The following is a 25,899-nucleotide window of genomic DNA, read 5'->3' as shown; positions in this document are numbered from 1 at the left end:
TATAAAATAATGACAGTTTTGATGTGCAATTCTCCCAACAAAGACATTTAACATTTGATTTACATAAACTGTACACAAAACCATAAGTTTAGATTAAGTGTACTTAAGTGTACTAAGTGTATATGCTAATATACAAGGCACACATAAAAACACACATGAATATACTGGTACACAGGCAAACATACATAATTCTTATATGCGTATGTACACGCTTGTGCACATATACCTCTACATATCGGCATATCACACATACAAACAAAAATTAGATTGATGCAATTGTTCAAAAATACTTTACATACAAAAACAAGCGAACAGATTCTGTAATAGCATGGTTAATATGGGGAGATGTTTTAGCATTTCCATTTTCACAGAATCAAAGTCATATCCTTTCACGACTCAGATCAGCTTGTAGTGATTTAAAATCATATAAAACTGATTCATGTCAAAGGACCCATCCCGCACTTGTGTCACCTTTTATAAAACTACCATTCATTACTTATTTTTGTGCCCAAATTATGCTATAATTAGAAAAAAATATGTATTATGGATGGATATGATATAAGAAAGCTTTATATGGTAATGTTGAAAATTATGTACAGGAAAACATTGAAATAATTCAATCAATATGTGCATTTATCTCAGAATCTGGTAGATTTAATTAATCAATATGGACTTCTTCAATTAGCTACTTATAATCAGATGATTACATTATTGCTCAACTGATAGTATTGCATTAGTACAGAATTAGTATTTTATTAATACTTATTTTGTATTTGAGCAGCAATTAGATAAGCCATTGGCTTGTTTGCAAATCCAGTTCATTATGAAATAAATATGTTTAAAACACATGTAGTAGAACATATTATTACAATAGTTATGATGTGAAAGGAAGTAATGTGTAAGATCCTCAAAATGGTATCCACAAGAGCAGGTAGTTGTATCATCTTGGTGTTTGTTGTTTAACTCTGCACTCAGCCATATTCCAGCTTAATGGCGGCGATCTGTAGTGAGTGAGTGAGTATGGTTTTACGCCGCTTTTAGCAATATTCCAGCAATATCACGTCGGGGGACACCAGAAATGGGCTTCACACATGCGGCGATCTGTAAATAATCAAGTCTGGACCAGACAATCCAGTGATTGACATCATGAGCATCGATCCACACAATTGGGATACGATGACATGGACCAACCAAGTCAGCGAGCCTGATTACCCGATCCATTAAAATATGTCTTATAACTAGCATAGGTTGATCATGTTGATGGGGACCAATTTCAACCTGGAATCCCCGCATGAGTAAGTATGCTGCTGTTAGATTTGATTGATGTCTAAGGCCGCTCTCGGCAATATCGCAGCTATACAGCGTTAGTCTGTAAATAATGAACAAAAGTACCTGTGACAGGAATCAAACCTGGGTCTTCAGCATGAAGAGTGAACGCTACAACCACTAGGCTACCCCACCACCAAAAATTCCCACATGATAAAGTTGTCATCATGGTTATTGTTCAACAAGGCCTAGTTCAGTTGAAAATGAAAATGGTCATACCCTTAAAATTTCTTATCTTCCACTTCACGACGATCACTGATGCAAAACTTCCCTGTCATTAAGTTTGTTCTTGATTCTTCACATCTGGAAAAATAGGTTGAGGCTATTAATCATCTCACAGAGTAAAGTGAGTATATGAAATAAGACAATGAGTCACATTAGCATACAGAGTATCCAGTTAAAGTAAAATATATACATAAGCAAACTACTAACATATGATAGACAGGCTACTTGTCCTGTAAAAATAAAATCACACATTTACTTAGATCTACATGTAGGCTATAAAAGTTAATGTGTCACAAGTAAGTTGCTTACAGGTGGTTAATGACTTTAATACGTGATCATTGTAATTGTCACATATTTACCTGAAAATGTCACTTCAGCTGCCAGCATGACCTCAGCTGCAATCTCAATATTTGGCCAATTTTGACGAGGTTGTGAAACTTTTCTGCTGCAGGAATATCTGGTCCGCTGGGATATCCCTTTGTCACACTGCCTTATTGCTGGCATGCCATGCAAACACATATTCCATACAACTGTCAAATTCCCCGCTCCTCCTAATATGGCCTGAGATGAACTTATTTGGCAAACCTCGTCCCTTTCCGTAACTGCTGCAGAAATGACCGATCGCGTTCAGTGTCTCAGCTGTGGCCCCGTCTCTAATATCACAATATAGCTTGGTGCAACTTGATGACGCGCATAGGGAGCCGTGAACCAGCTTAGTTCAGTGTCGTGAACACACTCCGTCGCAGTGGTGACTCAGCATAACAGCAGGGCTTCGTGACATAATGTTCCATGATTTCTGTTCAGAGATCTTATGGAAAGGATTGATTTAGATATTTTCCTGATCGACATACTTTACTGTAAACGTCAAGGGCCCTTTTTTTAGTATTATGATGAACTGTTTGTTATGACGACAAGGATTTGCATAAGGGTAGTAATGGATTTGTGGTCAAAACACGGTGATTTAAATTAGGTTTTGATAGATAATGATGCAAATTGAAATTGTTAATAAGTACAAATATCTAGGAACGATTATTAACACTTAACTTTCGTGGGATGCTAATACAGACTGTAATTTACAATAATGACCAACAAAGACTTTAATTATTCTCTTTGACGCTTAAGATATTTTAATAATGATTACACTGTCATGTTCTAGGGTCTTCATAAGTGGTAGAAGTGATATGAAGCCCTTTACAATTGTTTCTAAATAGTCGCAACTAATATTAAAGGTCAAATTAACTTTCAATGTCTTTCAGTAAAAAAATGTTCACAGTAACTGAGGTAGAGCTCTCTGTTGTGTGATGAAATCTGGTACATGTCACCCTCAGACTGAGGCATATTGTGTTTCAAACTTCAATGAAGCTGGTATGTCCAGATATGACAAGTACTTGTACCGTTACACATAATGTTATTGTCATCTCACCAGGACCAAAGGACCAAGTGGGCATAGTCGATGGCTTTATACTTTCACTCAGAACAAACTGGAAGTCTGAACATGAAATTTATGGATATCATTCATGTGTTAGAACTGATGTTTGTTCATTAAACAGCTTAACATCTAAAAGGAATTATAGATGAAATTGAAAAAATTGTCTTCTCCACAAGTACATGCCCATAGATCTCAACTTTTACAACTAAAATAACACAAAATAAAACAACAGCTATCTGATATACCCAGGCTAATATTATTTACTAGAAAAAAGACATCTTGAAAAATCTTATCCGGATACCTACCAATGTTCAATTTTCTGGGTTAGTTTCAAATGCACCCCCCGAATTGTGAGTGAGTGAGTGAGTATGGTTTTACGCCGCTTTTAGCAATATTCCAGCAATATCGTCGGGAATCGGACCCGGGTCTTCGGCGCGACGAGCGAACGCTTTAACCACTAGGCTACCTGACCGCACAAACTGTAGCAAAAATATATGTTTCATATTCTTCAGAATCCACTGAACCAAATTTGCTGAAAGGTACCATAAAAGCTTTTCATAATACGTTTGAAGTGTTACAAAATGAATGATAATAGTTTTGAAATACGTTGAATGTTTCTCTCCAGATTCATGTTCAGTTACTTATTTAATATTTGTCAAGAAGTCCTCAGATTTGTTTGTCTGACTCGCATGAGGTGGTTACATTAACAACTTATGGTGTTTGTAACAATTTAAACAGCTCATGGTAGCTTATCCGATATCCCATTAACTTCAGTGTATATGGAGGGATAGTCGATATACCGTTTTACACTTCATAATAATTATATCTTCCTTCTGTACTGTACGTGAGTATCAATTTGGGGGAGTCTATGGCCATCGTCTGACAGTTTTGTGGACATGTTCCTATTTCTGCTTTTATTTACAACATAGTTAAAGTTTTCACAAAGAACTGGACATATAATTCTCGTCTTACGGAATGTGGTAGTTACGTGAAATATGACAGCCACAGTTGTCATCCGATCCGGAAAGCGCCAATAAGGAGAAAGTAGTGTCAGTTGTCAGTAGCTGATATTAAAATGGACAGATACTTAAAGTGTATTGATCAGGTGAGTGTGGTTACGGCAGTTATCCGTATATCGGTGACAAAAAAGCATTTTTATCGGTGTCTTTGCATGTGACGCCTTCGAAGTACGATATATCTACACGGATTCGATCAATATCGATAGAACGCGTTCATTATTAAAGGTCACAATTCAGTCCGACTGACTCATTTATCACAAAGTCCTTCATACATACACGTGCTATGAGCACAAAATCCACTTACCGTAATGCTTCTCGACTGTTTGTTTCTCCGTATCCCTCGACTAATGGCGTCACCGCTCATACTGACAAGGATTTAAAAATAGATTTCTGGGAAGACCACATTCAATTTTTGTTTCGACAACCGCCATCGCAGGTACGCGTAAGGGCATCTAATGCAGTACATGCAAAACAGCCTGAATAGCAAGGCGGTAAGTATTAAACTTGACTTTGAATTGTTGAGGTTACAGGATTAACAAACGATGTGCCCCCCGTTCCACTGGAAAGTTTCCAGGCGACCACTTATAGAATGAGTTACATACTTATGAGGAATATATGTCTGTGGTGGGATATTCAGTAGTTAAGGTAGGTACATGTAGCTAGGTAAAGTATATTCTGTTTGTTTGTTGTTGACTTCGCAATCAGCAATTGCTACTACTACTATATTACAGCGTCAATGTACAGACAAACCAGTGGTTGATATTATGAACAACGTCCCACTCTGTATGGGTACGATGACACACAACCAACCAGGTCATCTAACCGAACCACGGTACTAAGTCGCTTCAAACGAAAATTAGATGAATTTATGGGTCATGTGAAAATATACCTCAATATTAATTGGAAAATGTCATGTATTTAGTGTTGCCCAATGTCAATCTACAGGGATATGAAACCGTCGTGGCGTATATGATTTCTTCATTTTTTTGTTCTTCATTGTTAAAATGTTAGTATTCTTTGAAAACTCACGTTCCGGTGACTTGCAATAGGTAGCTGTGAGCTTGCCAACTTTGGCGTGTTAAACGAACACTGCTATTGAACTATCCTTTGTTAACTTAGAATTATGGGGCATGACATACACCCTCTCGCTCAACTATTCGCCAACCAGTAGCGAGCACAAAATGACAATTCACCGTCCACACCACAAGCTCGTTAACAGTTTTGCAATCAGTTTTCGATCGAGGTTCAAACCTAACTAGACTTCGATATTATGTCGTTGGATTTAGACCAAATGGGATATTTGAAAAGATCCTCATATTAAACAGGTAAAGCGGGATCATGATATTATTAAAGCTAGTTTCCAGAGCATACTTTTAACATACATTAACATATATCCTGTTGAAGGTTAGACTCTATTAATAATTTTTGTAAAATCTGATAAATTGTGTAATTGATTTGCATTAAGCAGATCGAGGGCGAGATTACTACTCTTGAATTGTTTTCGAAAACCTGCCACATCGGTCAGTGATAGTTATGTCAAGTGTCACAGTACTATGTCAGTGATAGTTATGTCAAGTGTCACAATACTATGTCAGTGATAGTTATGTCAAGTGTCACAGTACTATGTCAGTGATAGTTATGTCAAGTGTCACAATACTATGTCAGTGATAGTTATGTCAAGTGTCACAGTACTGTGTCAGTGATAGTTATGTCAAGTGTCACAATACTATGTCAGTGATAATTATGTCAAGTGTCACAATACTATGTCAGTGATAGTTATGTCAAGTGTCACAATACTATGTCAGTGATAGTTATGTCAAGTGTCACAATACTATGTCAGTGGTTTACCTGCGAGGTCATCCTTATGACAGACAGGACCAAGTCGACAACACAGTAAAATACTGCATGATATTAACGAGGTCTAACTTCACATGGCAGTGACTGTTTTCTGGATGTGAATAGATATTGCTAGAATGAAACCTGATTTGGTATGTAGCTACACGGTCAACGTTAACAAAGTTGTGTCATCAGGTGCGTAACCATATTTGTCACAATTATTTTCTTTTCTTCAGAATAACCGTGGAACACATCTAATTATAAGAAGGTTCTACAAACAGCACACCGGTGTCATGATTAAGATGTCAGGCTTCATGGTACTTGGATGTCTGTTTCTCTTGTTTCATTTACACGAATATTCTGCTCAATACTGTGCGGAGGGATATGTACGTCTAAGCGTGGGCTGGGTTAAGTGTACACCAAAGAAAACCTGTCAGGAAAGAGGTTTCGTCATTCATAATGGCTACTGTCGTCGATCCTGTCCGAGGGATTTTTACATTTCTCAAGAAGATCGAACCTGTCACAAAGCATGTCCGTATGACACAGTTGTAAACGGTTCCTACTGCTTCACTTCTACACAATGTACAGACATGGATATGTTCGTGTATAATGGCGGATGTGTTGAATCCTGCCTACCAGAGACCGTTGTCACAATGTCAGGAGTTTGTGTTCATAATTGTCCAAATGAAACAATCACCAATACTACTCACTGCATTAATCCTAATAACTGCACTGAAGCTGGAAAAGTAATCTACAATGAGACATGTATGGACAACTGCCCACCCGGATCTCCGTATGTTGTTTCTGGAGCTTGTGCCTCAGACTGTCCGCCTGACAAAGTGTTATACCATCACCAGTGTATAACACAACACGGGTGTATACAGGAAGAAGGCAAACTTATTCAAGGTAGATCATGTGTGGAGTCCTGCTCCCCAGACACCCCGAACTTGTATGAAGGAAGATGTCACACAGAATGTCCTTCAGGAACTGTGCTCAATGCTTCACTGTCTACATGCCTTGTAGATTCTGTCTGCGCAGACAGGGGACAATTCATACACAATAAAACATGTATTGCAGAATGTCCACGGTACGTAAGTGGTAAAGTATGTGTTGACGAATGCCCTGAAAGAAATGTGTTGCATCACAAAGAGTGCATTACAATAACAAGGTGTACAAGTTTTAAATATCTGTATATGTTTGTGTTTAATGGCACTTGCGTTACATCCTGTCCAGAGGAAGCACCAAATACATACTTAGATTATATGTGCTATGCAGTCTGTCCGTGGAACTACGTTGCGGAAGACAGGCGCTGTGTATCTAAATACGAATGCAGTTCAAAGATAATACACAATAACACATGTGTTACAAGTTGTCCTGCTAGAGCACCCCTTTTTAATATTGACAGTTTTGGAATGAAATCTTGTTTGTCAATATGTCCTGCCAAAACGGTTATCAACGATAAACAATGCGTAAGTGATAAGTTATGTAAATCAAAACAGATGGTAATATTCAATGGTACATGTATTGATAGTTGTCCGCGAGGGCATCAATACATTGAGGGTGGAATGTGTCAGTCAGAGTGTTCCAGATCCAGTGTTAAATTATGCTATGAGCTCTGTCCAGATATCACCGTTGTGCCAAATGTCACTTGTATCAGCACTGACAGCTGCACATCGCAAGGCAACGTTGTCCTCAATGGAGCATGTCTAACCACATGCCCCGAAGAGGCACCATTTAATAGTCGTGGGGTCTGTCACAATCGATGTCCATTGAACACTGTGAAGCAAAATGCCACATGTTTCAGCAATGGCTGGTGTACATCACAAGGTAAATTTGTCTTCAGTGGAACATGTCTGATTACCTGTCCTTGGGCGGCACCATATCACAGCCGTGGCATCTGTCACCAGCAATGCCCTCAAGGCCAAAGAGCTGTTGACACTGAATGTATTGAGTGTGAATCGGATAAACTCATAGATGGCAAGGAATGTATCTATAAGTTTCAATGTCAAGAAAGAAATAAGTTTCATCATCAGGGCATGTGTCTCTCATCCTGCCCACATGGGACAATAGATAACAAATATGTCCTTGGGAACACGTGTCTAGCACAACCAGACCTCCCATTACTACTGACACTGATAATTGTCGCAATTCTGGTCTGCATTATCATCTGCATCTGCATGACGATTCCAAGGAATGGAATAGGAACACAGAGCAAAGGAATAAAGGCGACATTGGTAATATTATTTACATTAATTAAAGTGTAATGAAACAACCCCATTACCGCATAGCGTATCTACAGTTTACATTGATCATTCAAAAACGGGTATTTTCCCAAAACGTGTAACATTTGAAATTCAGCAAATAAGGGGATAGATGGTTACATTAATGCCTATTATGTTGAACCCATTTGGATAACAACATTTCATGATCACAATGACACTTCAGTATATTTTGCAAAAATATGTGTTTAATGTTGTAAGACTGAAAAACTCGAATACCCATGTCTTAAGCTAACTTGCCTGATTGAATCTCAGGCAATGAAAACGTATTTGCAATAAATTCTAAATTGCCCCTTCTTTTAGCGAATTGCATAAGGAAGTAATCAATAACGATAAAAAGATTTGAAAACAAATTACTACTGCTGTAAAATCAGACTAGCTTTAAGATATGAATACACAAGGCCATTTAGAAAGTGGCCATATGTAACACATTTTATATTTGGGACAACACTTTCTTAGTAAAATACAGATACTAATACCTTTTAGGGTTCAGTCCCATCCGGAATTCGAACCCACACTGGCAGAGTGAGACACTTAAGGCTATCCTTACTAGGAATGTATTATCCAAGTATTAAAATGTTTTACATTTGACCACTTTCTAAATAGCATTGTGTATTCAAAGCTTTCGGCCATGGGAGCCTTGCCAATTTACACTTGTCAGAGGGGTACACAAAGTAAGAGATCTAGACTACCAGTTGTTTTTTTTGTGGAAATCTCGGTGACTGAATGGACCAGTTCGCTGACTTTGTGTGCTGGTGATTAGGTTTCCTCACTCTGGCAGTGTGGGTTCGATTCCCGGATTGGACTGAACCCCCAAATGTACTAGTATCTGTACTTTACTAAGAAAGAGTTATCCCAAATATATTATTTGTTACTTTAAGATGTATGATTTCTTAATCATATGTTCAACAAACTTGGAAAGAATGACTGACATTTACTTTTAACTTTCCATTTGGCAATAATTGGAAACATATCCCCTTTTCGCGCGCGCCTGGTGTCATCACCGGTTTTCAGTGGTCATTCACATGATCTGTTTCGGGCGATAGTTTGGACTGGTTGTTCTCTTTCGATGACAATTTGTATCTAACATGGCTTTAAGAGGATATCGAACAATGTGAACCTTCGTCATTTTTGTAGGTAATACAATAGCTGGACGTACCCTTGTACTTATACTTTGTTTGTACATGTGTGTCACTATGAGATGAAATTTCGTAAATATTACGTTGTTTTTATTTTTAGACCACCAAGAACAGGCACCAAGTTTATAAAAACCATGGTTTTGAAGAACACGAAGTGGGCGAATGCAGTGATGATACCAATGATGTCAATACTGGACCATTCCGTCAACGTGGCAATGAAGGAGCTGATGACGTTGACGTTGTGGCTACAGACGAAAATGACCAATATGATATCACTCATATAAAAAGCGATGACCTTGTGGATATCCTGAATGAAATGGAGCAGGGCAGTCAAAGTGAAACATAACGTTATATCTACGACATTTAATTCTTGTGTTACAGAAAAGTATTAACAAAGATTAATCAATGGAATCAGTGATATGTCATATTAGTAAGACAGGCAGATGTATTTATATAATTCTGTATAATGGGCAATAGCCATAGTAGTATAGTCATTTGCATTCAACTGAGTACACGGGCACATTGAGGGTACATCAAACTGTATTTCCTCCGTGATAAGCCAACAACACATAATATACCAGTGTACTACAAAGTCTTTACATTCAGAAGATGATGTAGCATCATTCATTTTCAGTTTCATGAACCTCCACACAAATCCAACGCCAGATTAAAATAATATGTTTCTAATACATCTAACCCATTTAAACGTCCAATTCCATCGATGATCATAACACTACTAGGCTCCTATAGTAATAATGTTTCACCAATATTCCACTGCCCTTACACTATAAGTAAGCTTGGAGCTCTCCTACTTTCACCAAAGACCAGACACTTTTCATTTCTATTGCATTTAGGATTATTTTATAGTATCTAGTAATCTTATCTAAATCCCTGTCTACTTTGGAATTTTACAACACTCGCAAGGATAGTTGTCCAACGTAATAAATACAGCAGCTAGTGTTGTCCAACGTAATAAATACAGCAGCTAGTGTTGTCCAACGTAATAAATACAGCAGCTAATGTTGTCCAACGTAATAAATACAGCAGCTAGTGTTGTCCAACGTAATAAATACAGCAGCTAGTGTAAGGAACAGTGTGTGGTGGTCTGTTTAGGGTTATATATTATCTATATACGATTCATGATTAATCGATCAGTTCATACATACGTTGTTACAGCTATTATGACTAGAACATGGGTTTTTTAATACATACTAAGTATGTGTTCAAGGTTTTTGTTTTCATTTCCACGCGTCCCTCAGTGTTAATAGGCCTCCCCGTGAAACGGAACAACTTTCAGGTATCTTTGGAAATGGACTCCCGCCACTGCCGATGATTTTTCCAATCTCTACTACGCATTTAAACACAAAATTATTGCCATGGAGTTCTCCCAAATGACCTTGGAAAATTCTTTTGGCACTAACCACGAAACAGTCAAAGGTCAAGATTGGGAAAGCCTTAAAATGTATTTTCCCCGTGAACATCTGGGTTAATTGGCCCTCAGCAATCCATTCTTGTTGTATATCATTTCACGGATGGGGCATTGTTTTCAAAAAAATATTTTGTAATGATTAGCTAAATGTCAAGGTTAGCGTTCAAGATTTTTAGTAAATTCCTTTTCCATTGTTTCTTAAGAAAACCTCAGACATAAGATGGCATTTACCTTATGTCAAAGGTCAAAGGTACTTTCGAATTATTGTCAAAAGTTGTATCATAATTATCTCTTGAAAACGGCGCAAAGATTATCAACATCAGAGGACACCCTGAGATGGATTTATTTATCCGAGCCCGTGGTAAAGCCCAAGGTCACGAGAAAATTCATATAGTGTTATCAACCTCGTCAAGAAATACAGCTTCTTCATTACTTGATTGAACCGTTTGTAAAGGTAATCTAATGACATAACTATCCGCACACTGCAATAAGAACATAATTCAACTGCAATCATTGATCTACTTTATGAAACATGGAGATATCTAAATATTTTTTATTCAGTTCAGTATATGATATTACAGAGTTATACATTGAGTAGCTCGCCATGTGGAATACTTATTAGGTGTAGGTTACATACCTATACGGCAAATTTAAATTGGCTACAGGTGTCCAACAATGTTTACAAATGGTGAAACGGGCAGGCTACATTTGCCATGTTTACTGTGAAGCTAAATCCTGACAGCCCATTAGTGAAAATTGTTCATGTTTAAAAAATATAGAGACATATTAACCAGACAATTCATTTGCCATTTTTTGCCATATTTTGTCAAACTGTCTTATTGTATTGTTTTTGTGTGTAATTGATTTCTCTATCCGAAATATATCAATTAATGTCTTCAGAAACTTTTCAAGTGACACTTTGTTTTTCTTAATACTTGATACATGTATATATTTTTTGCATGCCAGTATGATGTGATTTAACAGAATGTTAAAGTTGTACCCAAGTAAAACAGAAAATTTTGTAAATGTAAATTGTTTTGAACATTTTGCATTCAGAAAACATTCAACTTTAGCCCAAAACTCTTTAACATGCTTACAATCCCAATATAAACTAGTGTCCAAAAGAAACGATACCACCTGTTTGCAACGACATAAAAGAAAAACTAAACAATGCAGAAGTATAGGATTGGTGTTATGCTTTTGAGAAATCCTTTCACAACATCTGTACAAAAATTTCATTTCAATAAAATCTGTACAACCAATATGACAAGCCTTTAAAGATGGGTGGGGTCGAAAAAAGGAACATTTCGTTAGAGCACTGATCATAGAAACAACGGGAAATGTCACACCACACGTCTCAAAGTCAAGTCAGTAGCGGGTATGTCCACCGTGAGCATTAATACATGCCAGAACACGCCTACGGACTGATGACGTCAAACGTCTGATGACGTTGGGAGTGATGCGTTGCCATTCCTCTAGGAGACATCGTTCCAAGTCCTGGACGTTGACTGGAGGTACATGGCGACGTCGGATTTGCCGATCGAGGTGGTCCCATAAGTGCTCGATGGGATTCATGTCCGGTGAACATGCGGGCCATGGCAAAACCTGTACGTTGGCGTTGGCAAGGAAGTTCTGTGTCAATCTTGCTGTGTGTGGCCTTGCATTGTCATGTTGGAAAAGGAGTCCACTAGGCTGTTGCTGAATAAAGGGCACCACAACAGGCCGTAGGATGTCATCAAGATAACGCTGTGCATTCAGGTTTCAACGAATGACGACAAGCATCGTTTTGACGTCACCACATATGTCACCCCAAACCATTAACCCTCCACCTCCAAACGGCCGGACCTGTTGGATACAGTTAGGCGCCAAACGTTCACCAAATCGTCGGTATACAAGCTGCCGTCCATCGTTTCTGAAGATGAGGAATCTGCTCTCATCAGAGCACATAACACGTGCCCAGTCCCGCCGTTGCCAACGTCGAACTCGCCTGGCCCAGATCAGTCTGTTGTTCCGGTGTCGAGGCGTCAGGATCGGTCCGCGGTAGGGATGACGTGGCCGGATACCATACTGCCGTAGTCTCCTGTAGACGGTCTGTCGACTGATCCTGTGTCCCAGTGCTGTAGCCGCCGTGGACGTCGCTGTTACGGTGCGGTTCCTCAGGTGTAATACCCGGATGTAACGATCTTCACGGGGCGTGGTTACACGTGGTCTTCCACTCCTGGGCCTGTCTGACGTCTGACCTGTCTGACGTAACCGCTGCATCAACCTGGTGATCGTGATGCGTGCGCAGCCCAACCTTCTGGCGACGTCGACGTGTGACGCTCCTTGTTGGACCATTCCAACGGCTCTCTCTCTCTCTCAAACGTGGCATATCTTGTGTTCTTTTTGTTGCTGTGATATCAACGTGTCTGATCAGCCGTTTTATACAGTTTTTATGCACGTACAGAACATGCTAGAGACGGAAATGTCACTTTCACGAAATTTACGTTTTTTCCCGGAAGTGATCACGTGTTCCCGGTATTTTTTATCGACTATGCTGTGTTTTGGATTTGCAATACGAATTGGCATGTTTTCATACTAGACAATTCACTTAGTACAAAAACAATTTTGAAAATAAGTTGGTATCGTTTCTTTTGGACACTAGTTTACATGAAGTAAGGATTCAGCATCAGTGTCACAAATTAAGCACAGATCATCATCGAGAATTTTCATTTGAAACAATTTTTTCTTTGTATAGATGATGCGATAAATAATTTTATATTGAAAATCAGGTAATTTTGTACATTTTCTGTATCTGATAAAAACATCCTTCCATGATATATCTAAGTCGAGAATGGTATCCCATTTTCCACAGACTGTTGGGAGATTTGCAGTAGTTATAATCTTATCATAAAAATATTTTGGAGCCTTTAGGCGCTACAAGTAAGTCCATCTAAGTTGTATTTAATGTTTATCATATAAGATAATGTGATTATTTCTAATAGTATCTTTCCAGGATTTTGGTATTTTAATAGAACTTGGCAATAACTCTATCATTCTCAGTCCGCCTTCGTCATATTTTCTAATTAAAGTTGTTCGTTTTATTTTGTCCCTTTTATTATTCCAGATGAATCTGTACAATATTTTGTTTAGTTCATCAATAAATTCACTTGGAGGGTTTGGAATAGAGGAAAATATTTGTAATGAGGTTGACAGGGCCATGATTTTAACTACAGTAATTTTACCTATCAATGTTAATTTTTTTTCCTCCATTTCCCTAAAATTTGATTAATAATTTCAATTCTCTTCTTTGTATTGATTACCCACAGATTATTTTAGTTCGAATTAAGTTTTATTCCCAATATTTCAAAGTCTCCACTGTGCCAGTCTAGTTTCAGATCCTGACATAATTTGATGTCACAGCCTGTTATTGAGCCTATCCATATTGCTTTTGTTTTATCAATATTAATCTTTAATCCTGACATTTTATAAAATCATTTTGGGTGTCAATCGCCGTACTTAAACTTTCGTCAGTCCCATCTAGAAATCTTTCAGTATTATGAGCATATTGTCCACATTATTCAGTTTGATGCCTTTTATTGCATTATTATCACGAATCATTATTCACAACATTTCTGCAACAAGCAGGAATAGATATGGAGACAATGGGTCTCCATGTCCACATCCCCTTTCGTTACAGAAGACTATAGATAGGTGTCCATTTAGTATGATGCAAGATGAAGCATTATTTATGAGTATGTGTATCCATTTTCTTATGTTAGGTCCAAAGCCAAACATGTCCAGTGTCAACATGGTAAATTGTTTTGAAACAGTACAAAAAGCTTTTTCAAAGTCTATAAGTAATAGTAAACCAGGCTAAATTTGTAATTTTGTTTCAAACAAAATATCATATAGTATGTTTTTGCTAATACATCTTCCAGGGATAAAGCCAGCTAGGTTTCCGTGTAGAAGAGTTTTAAGTGTTGTTTTAATTCTGTTTGCTATACATGTACTCATAATTTTATACAATGAGAGAAACTGGTCGCCAGTTTTTGAGTAGTTGTTTATCTTTAGTGCCTTAGGGTATACAGGTAATGACACCTCTATTCACTGTTAGACTTAAAGTGTTATTTCCAAATGCTTCTGTAATATATTTGCATACACATAATCCAAGATCTTTCCAGAAAAAATTGAAAAACTCTACAGGGAATCCATCAATACCTGGGCTTTTGTTATTTTTCATAGATTTTACGGCCTTTGTTATTTCATTCATGTGAATCATGTCTTCTGAATAATCAAACTATGATTTACCAAGTTTTGATGTGTTAAGTTTGTGTAATACATTTTTGGATTCATTAGTTATTTCTCCACTCTCTTACTTACATTTATTCTCACAGTTGTCTTAGCGCCTCCTTGGTCTTATCAATAGAGAAAAACAATCAAGCCCAACACCTACCAGGAAGATAACTTCAACATAGCACGTAACATAAGAAAGAACGTCTACGCTTGCAGTGAGTGAGTATGATTTTACGCCTCTTTTAGCAACATTCTAGCAATATCACGGCAGGGAACATCAGAAATGGGCTTCACACATATACCCATGTAGTGAATCGAGCCCTGGCCTTCGGCGTGACGAACGAACGTTTTAACCACTGGGCTATTCCACCGCCGCTCTAAGCTTGTATGTAGTTCCAAAACCTGTGAGCACTTCTCGACGAACCTACGCCAATGAACAGTAATTCATATATGTATGGCTCTAAAGACACAGGTGCGAGGTAGCCATGTCCCTTTACAAATGGCTTGGGTTCCAGACCTACTTTCAGCGCAAGGATACCTGTGACGTAAATATCGTCTATCCAATAGAAACGCATGTTACATGAGGCCTTGTGCAGTTGTCTGACGGCATCTAATGAGATCATATACGCTCTCCCGGCACAGTGATTGGGATACGCTTTGAAGGGGTAGACGCTTTCATTGACATACCATTTTACTTTTGGATTTCGTAAAACCACTGGAGCTTTGGATACAGAACAATAAAGAAAATCTCGTTTGTAACCATTCTGATTAATGAACTTGATTAAATAGGGTACATTGACCAGAACGTCATGATCCAGTTTGATAATGAGTTTAACTTTAGGACAGTTTGCTAATATCCAATCATATGCCATGATGTGTTTATATGTGAGATTACGGTAGTCGTCAATGAAATTGCCTTGAACAATATCTCCGTAGACGCTAGCCTCGGAGTCAACTGACTTCTGAATGGTCACATTTGTTGTCATGCCAATCATAAAAACAGTAGCCATTGACACGTGGCCGCTGTTTCTCAGTGTCATCCATGTTTTTCGCGCAGCTTCCCTTAACTCTACAGACGTTGTCGAAGAGTGCACAAAAAATAAAATATCCAGATGCCTTGAACATACATTTGCACTCAAGGAGAAGGCAAATAAATGTAAATTCAACAAAGGATCTGTCGATTCCTTTTCAATTTGGAACCATTCAAGAACTGAAGTTTCAAACACGTTCTTTGGTTTGTAAAGACGATTGATAACTGTTAAGATTATTATTACAATAACTGCCCACAGAAACCGTTTTAAGCTTCGGCCCCTCATCCTTCAGCACAACAATGAAACAATAACAACAAGCCGTAGATCAAATCTGTCTTCATTGCTCTCCAATCCACAAGTAGTTTCCTCCGTGCTGATTAAATAACACGACAATCCTGTCCTCGAAATGCCACTTCACGATAACTTCGTTAAGATTTACCCTTCACGTAGTTGGCTTTAATAATATGTCTGACAATATTTCATATATCCCAGTCTGTGATTTTCAACATTTTCTCTCGTGTTGATTGAAGAAGATATTTTTCGAAACACACAAACACAATGTATTGACCACGTAGCACCTGGTACTAGAGCCAGGGTTTCGTATACACAACACATTTCCACAGGGCGTGTTCACACTGTTGATAGAATGCTTTGTTTCATTGAATATTGCTGTCACATTAATGATTTCTTTTTGTTTTAAAGTTTCCTTCACCCATATATCCATCCTTGAAAACATCTCAATGTTAACATTCCTACGACTGCTGTCTGACTAACGCCTTTCCACTCGGCCACGTTTGTATATTGAATAAAACAGGCAACACGTTGCAAACCATCCACATCACTCTGAGCAAAAATCGGTGTTGTGACTACAATGTTCATTGATTCAACAAAGGATCAAAGAAGAGATATGAGTTCCAACATAAGACCAACCTCATAACAACGATAACAGATACTATAAATCGACCTTCATAGTCAAAACTCACGTCGCTCTTGGTATTTATTAATGAAGCATACTTCACAGTGCCCAGGTACAGAAGCTTACCTTTAGTAAATTATTTCAAACTCTACTCTATTTGTATATTCAGTTTTATCACTACATGCCAGCTCATTGGTGGAGGAAAGACCGAAGTAATAAGTCAGTCCTAGACGTTTACCATGGTGATGAAACATGCGTATGGGTATGGTGCTGACAACCCAACAATCATAATCGGGACAGTGTTAGGATTTGAACCCCTAGGGTTAAGATCCTGTCATGCCTAAGGGACTTTGGGACTAACTCAGTGATCATGGACAAGGAATCGTGGTGCCTGAGCCGGCATGGCCACATGTGTACCCTGCTGTTATTCATAGTAATAAATAAGCCGCTCAAAGTCACATACTCTTATCTGCCTTATGTGCATTAGATTGGTTGTATTTTCTACAGTCAAGAAATGAGGTTAGGTGAGGTGAAATGGAGTTTAACGTCACGTCCAAGATTATTGCACTTATGCATGCACGTGTGTGTGTGTGTGTGTGTGTGTGTGTGTGTGTGTGTGTGTGTGTGTGTGTGTGTGTGTGTGTGTGTGTGTGTGTGTGTGTGTGTGTGTGTGTGTGTGTGTGTGTGTGTGTGTGTGTGTTAAGAAGGCATGCTATAATTTCAATATTTTATTGCAGAGCTTGATGTTAGCTGGATTTATTTTAATCCTCTTAAACCCCCAGAGAAGATTATCCTTTGAGGTAAGTTTCGTCCGTATATATGTCACAAATTAGTGATAACTTATGAAAAACGTAATTATCTGTTTCGAAAATTATGTACCGCATTATACGTGAGGTACCAAATTTGGTATCAAGGTTGCTTGGCGCAATCCACCAACGATTGCCGAGTTTAATGATCTTAGAATACTCTTCGTATAAGGTCAAAGAGAATATTTACGTTAGTGACAAAACCCTTTTCATTATAGATTTTCCATCCTTTGAATTTTGATAAAAACAGATATATTTCAGCAATAATTGATTGCAACAAATTTATTATACATTCTGTGTGGCTGCTTGTACTGGTCCGGACTGATGCAAATTTATAGTGCTAGCCCACTGAGATATCATGCCGCAGTTTAACATGAATACCCCATTCAGACACAGTCTACTGACTCCGGTTAGAGGTTTGATTTGCTCTTTTTTCTGTATTATAGGGAAGTGAGTGAATGTTGGTAAACGCCGCGGGTGATCTATAAAGAAAGTAGAACAACGTCCCACGCTATGAGGTCACGATGACACGCAATCTGCGAAGTGACAGAGCCTGACAGCACCCAACCCAAATACTAATATCAATCGGTTACCCCAACAAACATAAGGTATTAGTGACCAATTCTACCCTGAGGCCTGAGGCAAAATAGCATAACATTAAATGTTAAATTGAGGAAGTGAAAAGTTGTGCTGAACATGGCCACAGTTTTGGTGTCCAGCAATTTATCAGGCATTCAACTCTGAGTGTGCGTGCGTGTGTGTATGCGTGCGTGCGTGAGTGTGTGTATGAGCGCGCGCGTGCCTTGTTGTACTATGCCTGACTGATGTATGTTTAATAGTGCCAGCCCACCGAGATATCATACCGCAGTTTGACATGGATACCCCACTCAGACATTGAATTAGAAAACCATGATAATGGACAGTTTTTAGTCTTGCTAGTCTTTTTAGTAATGCTAAAGTACATTTAGACTATAAACAAATACTTTGGACAACAAAGTTTCAAATTGCAATGACTTTTATTGAAGTGGACAAACAAGCTCATAAAACTACAGGAGCATGCTTCATATTGCAATGTACATAATACCGCATTTTATGATTTATATCAGCTGCATACCGCACAGTAGCATGCTTACATCCTCCAGGTGTCAATATATAAGCACTGTATAGATTGAACCAGCATCTAACAATACATCGTCCTAATATCAATATGTGTGTACTACTGATTCTGCAACTGCTTCTTATGCTGCATAATGTGATCCTATGTCTGGCGAATACCTGCATTTCAAGTACACATTCAGGCACATCACATCAAAACAATTTGTATATCATAAACGTGGCATAAAAACATATGACAACCATTTGTGCTTTAGGCATTTCAACGAAACGTTCAACAGCAGACAAAAACATATGTCAACAGTTTGTGCTTCAGTCATTTGAACACGCATGTCGGCACCACAAAACATATCACAACTTAGTGCTTGAGGGAATATCACAAGGAATAAAGTCACCGCCATAAAATATTCCAATAAAATGAATGCACTTTAAAATACATACACGTCCGACACCAGTAGCAACTTGATGCCTTGTAACAAGAAATTAAGAACCACAACAACATAGGAATATTGCATTTTGAGAAACATTTCAGGCGAAAACGTAACAGAGAATAAAGGAATAGCCCAAGAGAAAACAACAACATCGAATGTGCGATAGGTCAAACAGAAATAGACTTCATTTGTACATTAACAGCAATATAGCGGTCATTGAGCGATCATGATAACATATATACAAGCAATAACAACAATAGCATGTCACTGTATTGACCTCACAGAAGCACATGTGAGACACCGTCCCGTATGTTCGCATGGGTACCCAACTCAGACACAGTACATTGACTCCGAGCTGACCAGTCCTTGAGGTATCCCTTTAATGCCAAGCGATAAGCGGCGTTATAGACGTACCATCTATTAACGTCTGTTGGAATAACGCGGCCGGATATCGGACCACCGACCTCCCGCTTCCTGACAATTATAGTGCCAAAATAACTCGTTAGGCAAGAGTGATCTTAAATAAAAAAGGTCGTCCGAGGGTCAACGGATACCTGAACATGTAACATAATAAATGCATGTATTAAGGATTAAATTACTCCAAGTTGTATCTGAAAACTGCCTGAGAGTTTAATGAAAATCGCCTGTGTACTTAAAACCATGAACATCTCAATTTTTCATAAATATATATATGTGTGTGGGTATATACTGTCATTGTGATATTCAGATTTATCTTCAATCATGCATATGTGCATACTTATGTACATAAATATTTAAAAAATACAAGCCATTCAAGTACATAAAACAGTAGTACTGACGTTAACTCCATTAATTCGATATCCAAGGGACAATGTTATGTTATCCGTTGGCAGGCGGACGACCTATAAAACAATATAGTGCCAAAAGAATTCTTCAAAGAACAGGACATTATACCATCTCAAATATTCCATCGAGATAGCGTAGTTTGAGTCAACGAGATTCCAGTGTAAATGCATGCGTACATGGCAAATTTACAACAGGTCAATAACTTGTACACCTTTTCGAAAATGACCACATAGATTCTTGAAATAACGAGAATACGGTTGATCTTGTAACCCATTAGTTCTTGTCTAACGACATAGTTGTGCTCTTGGTACGAGCACACTAAGACACAACACACGAATCTGTCTTTTGACTCACATTAGTTGGCTTATTTTGTTTGTTTGTACCTTCACTAAAACGCTTGGTTGGGGAGACTCTCCCTTTCGGTGACCTCCTTTTCACTATATCGTCAGCTTCCGGCGTAGACATCCGGCGAGCCTGATTCTCCCAAGGTGAGAGAGCTCTCGGTGGTGTGACGCAAGGTGATGTTCCGCTTGGGGGTGTCTCAAACTCATCTGTTGTCGAAGGTTCATCAGTGTGTTCAATATCAACCATTGCTGGCGCGTCAACATCCGTACCTGCTTCAGAAGAAGGTATCAAATCTAGCATAAGATGTGATACCTTTGTTGGGATAGGTCGGTCAATTTCTGCATCTTCATATTCCGCATCTAATGACTGTTGATCACACTGTGACCATCCGGCAACCGGGTCATCAACGTTAGTGCCATCAGGATTTGCAATTATTTCTTCTGTAGCCACATGACCCTGATCACCACCTTCATCAACTACTGTGGAACTCTCGTCTTTATCTCTCTCAGAGGTTCTCTGACGAAAGTTATCTGGATAGAGATCGTTTGGCTCTGCATCGACAGCACTGGACGGCGATGAACGTAAGGGGCAGCTTGTGGTTCTTGAATTTTCATCACAGGACATCGGTCTCTCACCGGGTAAGTCATCTGGAGACTGACAAACAGAATTGTCCATCCATGACAAACTTGCCTGTGGGTCTTGAACGCCTTCTTTCTCAGCAGTAGTGTCTTTTAATGCACCTTTGGCGTCTTTCGTACCACTATTCACCGATGCCTCATCAAAAGACTTTGCTTCACTGTCAACTCCTCTTGCTGTCAAGTCCACGTCATGTGTATCACTGTCTTCAGTTTTGTCTTGTTTATCCTCAGTAATAGTTTCCAGCAAGCTGTCATCTTTTACTATTGCAGATGCATTTGCACTGTGTATTTGAGTATGTAAGAGACTCCTATTTTCAGAATCGATCATAGTGCTCTCTGTAATATCATCAATCTGTAAACCCTCTGGGGACTGACAAACAGGGTTATTCTGCCCACACGAATCTCCTAGTGAGTCTTCCAAGCTAGTCCCGTGGACAATAGTCACAGAATCACCTTCAGTTTCAGATGCCTGCTCAACTACGTTTGCTATTTCAGCATTTGCCCCAGTCTTTGCATTATCTTTAATTTGTGAAGTAAGCCAATGATCATCTCCACCACTGACATCTGATACATCCTTTACATTGAAACTCTCCTCTTTCTTGTCAATCGCGTCTGATCCAAACTTATTCTGAGTCAGGTTCTCGTCAGGTCTGTCACCCCTCGCCTGTTTCTCGTCAGGTTCATTATCCTGCTCAAGCCTTGCCTCAAGTTCTTCAAACATCCTCAATTCCTCTTCTTCATCAGTCAACCCAATCAGTCTCTTCTCAAACTCCTCGTTCTTCTCCAGATCCATACTCGCAACTTCTGCATCACACTGTTCATTATCCCATTCAGACAATTCCGTGAGTTTATCTGCTGAAGACCTTAGTTTTTCTACATGTTTGGCCTTTGTCAAAGCAGGTTTCCTGTCCATTCTCAGATTGGTATCAACTCGAGGATCCGTGTGTACCATCGACATAGTTTGTTGATTTATATCTACCACTGAAACATTATCACTGATCTGTTTATTATCATGTTGCTCAGAAGAGGATGGTTCACATTTATATTTGAATTCTCTGTAATTATTCTTTTCGTGATCAGTTGCAGGAAGCATTGTATCTACTTCAACCCTCGTTTCATCAATAAGTCCAGATTGCTTCTGTATCTCAACATCAGCGGTATGTATTGCTTGTTGAAGCTTCCTCGCATGTTTGCCTAGTTCCAGCCAATCTCCGAGCTCGTCTTCATCACACCCTACTTCATCTGCAAGTTTTGACCTCATCTTTGCAATTTCAGACATTTTGGTATTACATTCAGCAGATGATCCTATAGCTTCTTTACCAGATGGTTCTTTGTACCACTGCGTTTCCTTCCTCTTTGACTTAGCCATGGCGGTTGGCCTTGTCCCACCACCTCTGTGCCCTGAGCTATGCATCCTGGTAGATCCCTTGCCCACTTTTCTGGATTTCGATCCCTCTGTAACAAAATAAAAAAGACATTCAAATGTGAGGTCAGTAACGATGATTTGCCTGGACTGGATACTTGAGTAGCCAGTTGATACTGAAAAGTAATGTATTACTGGATTATAAGGGAAATGGCACAACACACCCAGGTGAGTTGGTTACAAACGTACATTCAAGTTTATTAAAGGGCAAGAAAAATGAAAAGCATTATTGTGATTTTGTTCCGGATATCAAATATCATAGATACATTTAGTCAATTTCCGAAAGAGAAAAATTCATAATATTGGTAGAAAGAATTTAAATGTCCAACTGAAAGTGCTGAAATCACACGCTCCGTAATCGGTTTCAAACAAACCCTATTAGGGGCGTGGTCTAAAGCTACCGGCGCAGCCGCGCTTATCTATCTGGTGATCCTTAGCCGTAATACATATACTGTTTCTGCTATTACTGTTAATCCTACAAAAATATCAACACTGTATACATCGTTGAATGTGTGGAACGACCTTTGATCTTGACATTGTGAATAATTAAAACAACAATTAGCAATCGGCAACTAGCGCTTTATTACTAACAACTTGTTTGTGTAATAAAACACCAGCTATCCACGGCCCGGTTCCAGACAATCCAACAATCGCCTGTTGGTGATTAATCCCGAGTAAACGGATGACGGCATCCTCAGTGCTGTTACTAAGGTGACATAAGTTGTGAACACGGTTATCAAATGGATGAGCATTCGAAAAAAAGGCATAATATATTACAGAAAATACGAAGCAGAAGCAGGCAAACTGACATATTTCAACTTTCACAATTTGACCTTCAAAAGACATAACATACAGCTGTACGTAATGACAACACAATCGCCACCTGGTTCAATCTGTGAGCCCTAAATGTACTACATGTGTGCTTTCTGTTTAGTTTCGTATACAGATTTTGCAAGAGCTTCATAATTTATATTCCCCAGTGTCGGTAATACATTACATAGGTGCCCCATAATGAACACTGAAATGTTTTCGCAATGTCAATGTGTTTTTCTATAGAACTCACTGCATTACACGCTATCGGAATTCTACACATATTTGGACGTTGCTTCAGTGAAATCATGAGAAATATACCACAAAACTACAAAACTATTAAATAAGGAAGTGTGTATCTTGTACTGAATATTAATATAACCCCTTGAAAACCCAACATGAAACACAGAAGGCGTTCATTGAAACGTCTAAACGTCAGATGAAAATAATAGAAAATAAAACAAAAGCTCGAAATATACATAAAAACGAAAAGCTAAAGTATTTCCTGAACTTTAAAGCGATGAAAATGGATTTTGATAGTTCTTTCTTGACATTTTGAGTTTCGAGCTATATTCGGGGTTTTCTTGCTATTACCAGTTTCCTTTTCCAGTTTCTTTTTCTAAAAGATGTGTAATAGTTAGAATGAAAACGTGTGATACTCGTAAAACTTTAAACATGTCGAAAACTTTATCGTATCCCTGAAGGATCACTGCACAGCCGTTGGTTCCTTTAATATTTTACTCCAGGTGGACTATACTTTCTCTTCAGTTTCAAATATCAACAGATTGTCGAGTTCCCCATATGTTTACAGTTCAACCTTTCAATGTGACAATACATTCCTAGGAAATAACATTACACTGTTAGGAATAATGTCGGTGCACACGTTAGCTCGTTCAGACTGCTTCCCCTGAAGGCGCTATGTTTTCCCTCTTATGATAGTTTCAAATATTGACAGATAGTCGTGTACTGCATAAGTTTACTTCCCACTTTCATAATATAGATTCCAAGTTCATAACATTAAACGGTTGTAAAGAATTTCTCACTAGCGATAACGCGTTTAAACTGTTAGCTACGAAAGTACAGCCAAATGTACTATCTCTGTTGTTTGAAATATGGACATATTGCCAAACCCTTCGCACTTTCTACCCATTATCGACGCATAAGGAAACGCTGAAATATTTGCATTACATTCGTTGCTCATTCAGTCCGCTATCTGTGAAGATACTTTATTTTCTTCATATTTTTACATTTGGTCATAGTTTTCAATACAGTTCCGGTTCTACACATTTCCAATCCACAGCATAAAACGTTGCAAACAGTGGATGTGACTTAAGTAACAACGTGTTGGAAATATGCGTACCTAACTTCAGTGTTCTCCATAACATAAGGTAACTTGCCCAGACACGAGTATTTACATGGAGCAGAGAAATAGCTGGAATAATGGCGGCGGTAGCGTAAAACAACATTCACTCATACGATTAATAAGTTCACCTTCCCATTTCCGCAGTGCCACGACATCCTCCTCCATCACACCCGGAAGTAGCGACACGCGGGGACTTTCCACAGCCTCGGGGGATGACATTCCTTCCACCTGACGAACGTCATCTGTCAACAGAAGAGTGCACTCAGTGTTATGACACGGTTAGCTCGGCTCGCCACCCCAGCAGCAACAACTGCTTCAAAACACAGTCACATATTTTGTGCGATAGTTATCTATTTACCATATGAGGTATCAGTCAATACTATTATGCTCACCCAACTGATAATCAACTCACTTTCAACAAGCGACACATATATTACTGCAACAATATGGATGACAGCAGTTGTCCGGGTTATCGTGACCCTGGTGGCATCTGCTCGTGCCACAGCTGTGCAGCCTCTGCACACACGCCCTCAGGTTGTGTACAAAGCCTCGTGCATCTGTTGCGCCTGTGTTTGTATGACATAGGATATCAGCTACTCACAACAGTGCAGCTACAACTCCTAGACATGTATTGTGAAAATGTCCCTTTGTGTTCATAGAAGTCCATTCCTTGGCAACGGCATCTCTTAAAAAGTGTGGACACCAGGATGAACATCTCTACCGTTACTGTTTCCAGAAACCATATGCCGATAGGGTGTCTGTTGTTTCTAACTGGTTTATTGAAGCATGCACATTCTATCACATGGTGTTTGAAACATCTAATATCGATTACATCCACAGAGGCATACTGTATTATTCAATGAATCACGGATAATCGACCGGATTGACAATGTCCCTTGTCAACGGAGCATGGGTGTGCTGTAACAGCCTTTACCTTTACACACCTTACCTTGCAGACAGCAATCGCCCGAATGGCAGGGTTTCTGGATTAAAGAGGTTTCATTGCAATATATTCTTTTCAACCTCACCGGACATATATAGCTCAAGGGATAACTTCTAGCTATATGACGGTGGCCTGTACATATAATTTAGTCAGAACCGGCCGCACCTGTAATTAATGTTATTAACAATGCCCCTCCCCGTCTCGATCACCAATGTTGAATAGTGACATGCGACATAGTGTGTACCACATATAGATCAGATGTATGAATATCGGCATCATATTCACCAACATCATTGAA

At 38.8% G+C, this 25,899-nt stretch overlaps 3 protein-coding genes across 16 annotated transcripts in view; 1 reads left to right on the top strand and 2 right to left on the bottom strand.

Moving 5' to 3' along the window:
* Positions 1 to 4,434: 4,434 nt before the first annotated feature.
* Positions 4,435 to 10,227, top strand: LOC139455659 (proprotein convertase subtilisin/kexin type 5-like). The gene is made up of 4 exons (XM_071237217.1): positions 4,435 to 4,490; positions 6,072 to 7,354; positions 7,685 to 8,069; positions 9,354 to 10,227. The coding sequence occupies exons 1-4, from the start codon at positions 4,455 to 4,457 to the stop codon at positions 9,597 to 9,599; spliced, it is 1,950 nt and encodes a 649-aa protein (XP_071093318.1). The 5' UTR covers positions 4,435 to 4,454; the 3' UTR covers positions 9,600 to 10,227.
* A 4,930-nt stretch (positions 10,228 to 15,157) lies between these two features.
* LOC139455660 (beta-1,3-galactosyltransferase 1-like) lies at positions 15,158 to 16,764 on the bottom strand. The gene has a single exon (XM_071237218.1). The coding sequence runs from the start codon at positions 16,271 to 16,273 to the stop codon at positions 15,335 to 15,337; it is 939 nt and encodes a 312-aa protein (XP_071093319.1). The 5' UTR covers positions 16,274 to 16,764; the 3' UTR covers positions 15,158 to 15,334.
* A 1,963-nt stretch (positions 16,765 to 18,727) lies between these two features.
* LOC139456386 (CAP-Gly domain-containing linker protein 1-like) overlaps positions 18,728 to 25,899 on the bottom strand; it is a 113,155-nt gene continuing 105,983 nt past the window's right edge. For all 14 annotated transcript variants that reach the window (XM_071238060.1, XM_071238051.1, XM_071238057.1 and 11 more), the window contains 2 exons: positions 24,787 to 24,900; positions 18,728 to 22,517 (listed from right to left, as the gene is read on the bottom strand). In XM_071238060.1, the coding sequence (XP_071094161.1) occupies positions 20,398 to 22,517; positions 24,787 to 24,900 (2,234 nt within the window). In that variant the 3' untranslated portion in view covers positions 18,728 to 20,397. The remainder of the gene's footprint in view (positions 22,518 to 24,786; positions 24,901 to 25,899) is intronic.

Source organism: Haliotis cracherodii, unplaced genomic scaffold (assembly GCF_022045235.1).
Source record: "Haliotis cracherodii isolate W230 unplaced genomic scaffold, xgHalCrac1.p SCAF_11, whole genome shotgun sequence".
NCBI lineage: Eukaryota > Metazoa > Mollusca > Gastropoda > Lepetellida > Haliotidae > Haliotis > Haliotis cracherodii.
Note: the sequence above shows the minus strand (reverse complement) of the source record. Positions and strands in the feature narration are given on the sequence as shown.

Excerpts from the sequence above, each read along its gene's own strand:
- LOC139455659 (XM_071237217.1), top strand. The coding sequence starts at position 4,455 with ATGCAGTACATGCAAAACAGCCTGAATAGCAAGGCG. Across the intron at positions 4,491-6,071 it reads ACAGCCTGAATAGCAAGGCG|AATAACCGTGGAACACATCT; the intron begins GTAAGTATTAAA and ends TCTTTTCTTCAG. Across the intron at positions 7,355-7,684 it reads ATGGTAATATTCAATGGTAC|ATGTCTGATTACCTGTCCTT; the intron begins ATGTATTGATAG and ends CTTCAGTGGAAC.
- LOC139455660 (XM_071237218.1), bottom strand. The coding sequence starts at position 16,273 with ATGAGGGGCCGAAGCTTAAAACGGTTTCTGTGGGCAGTTATTGTAATA.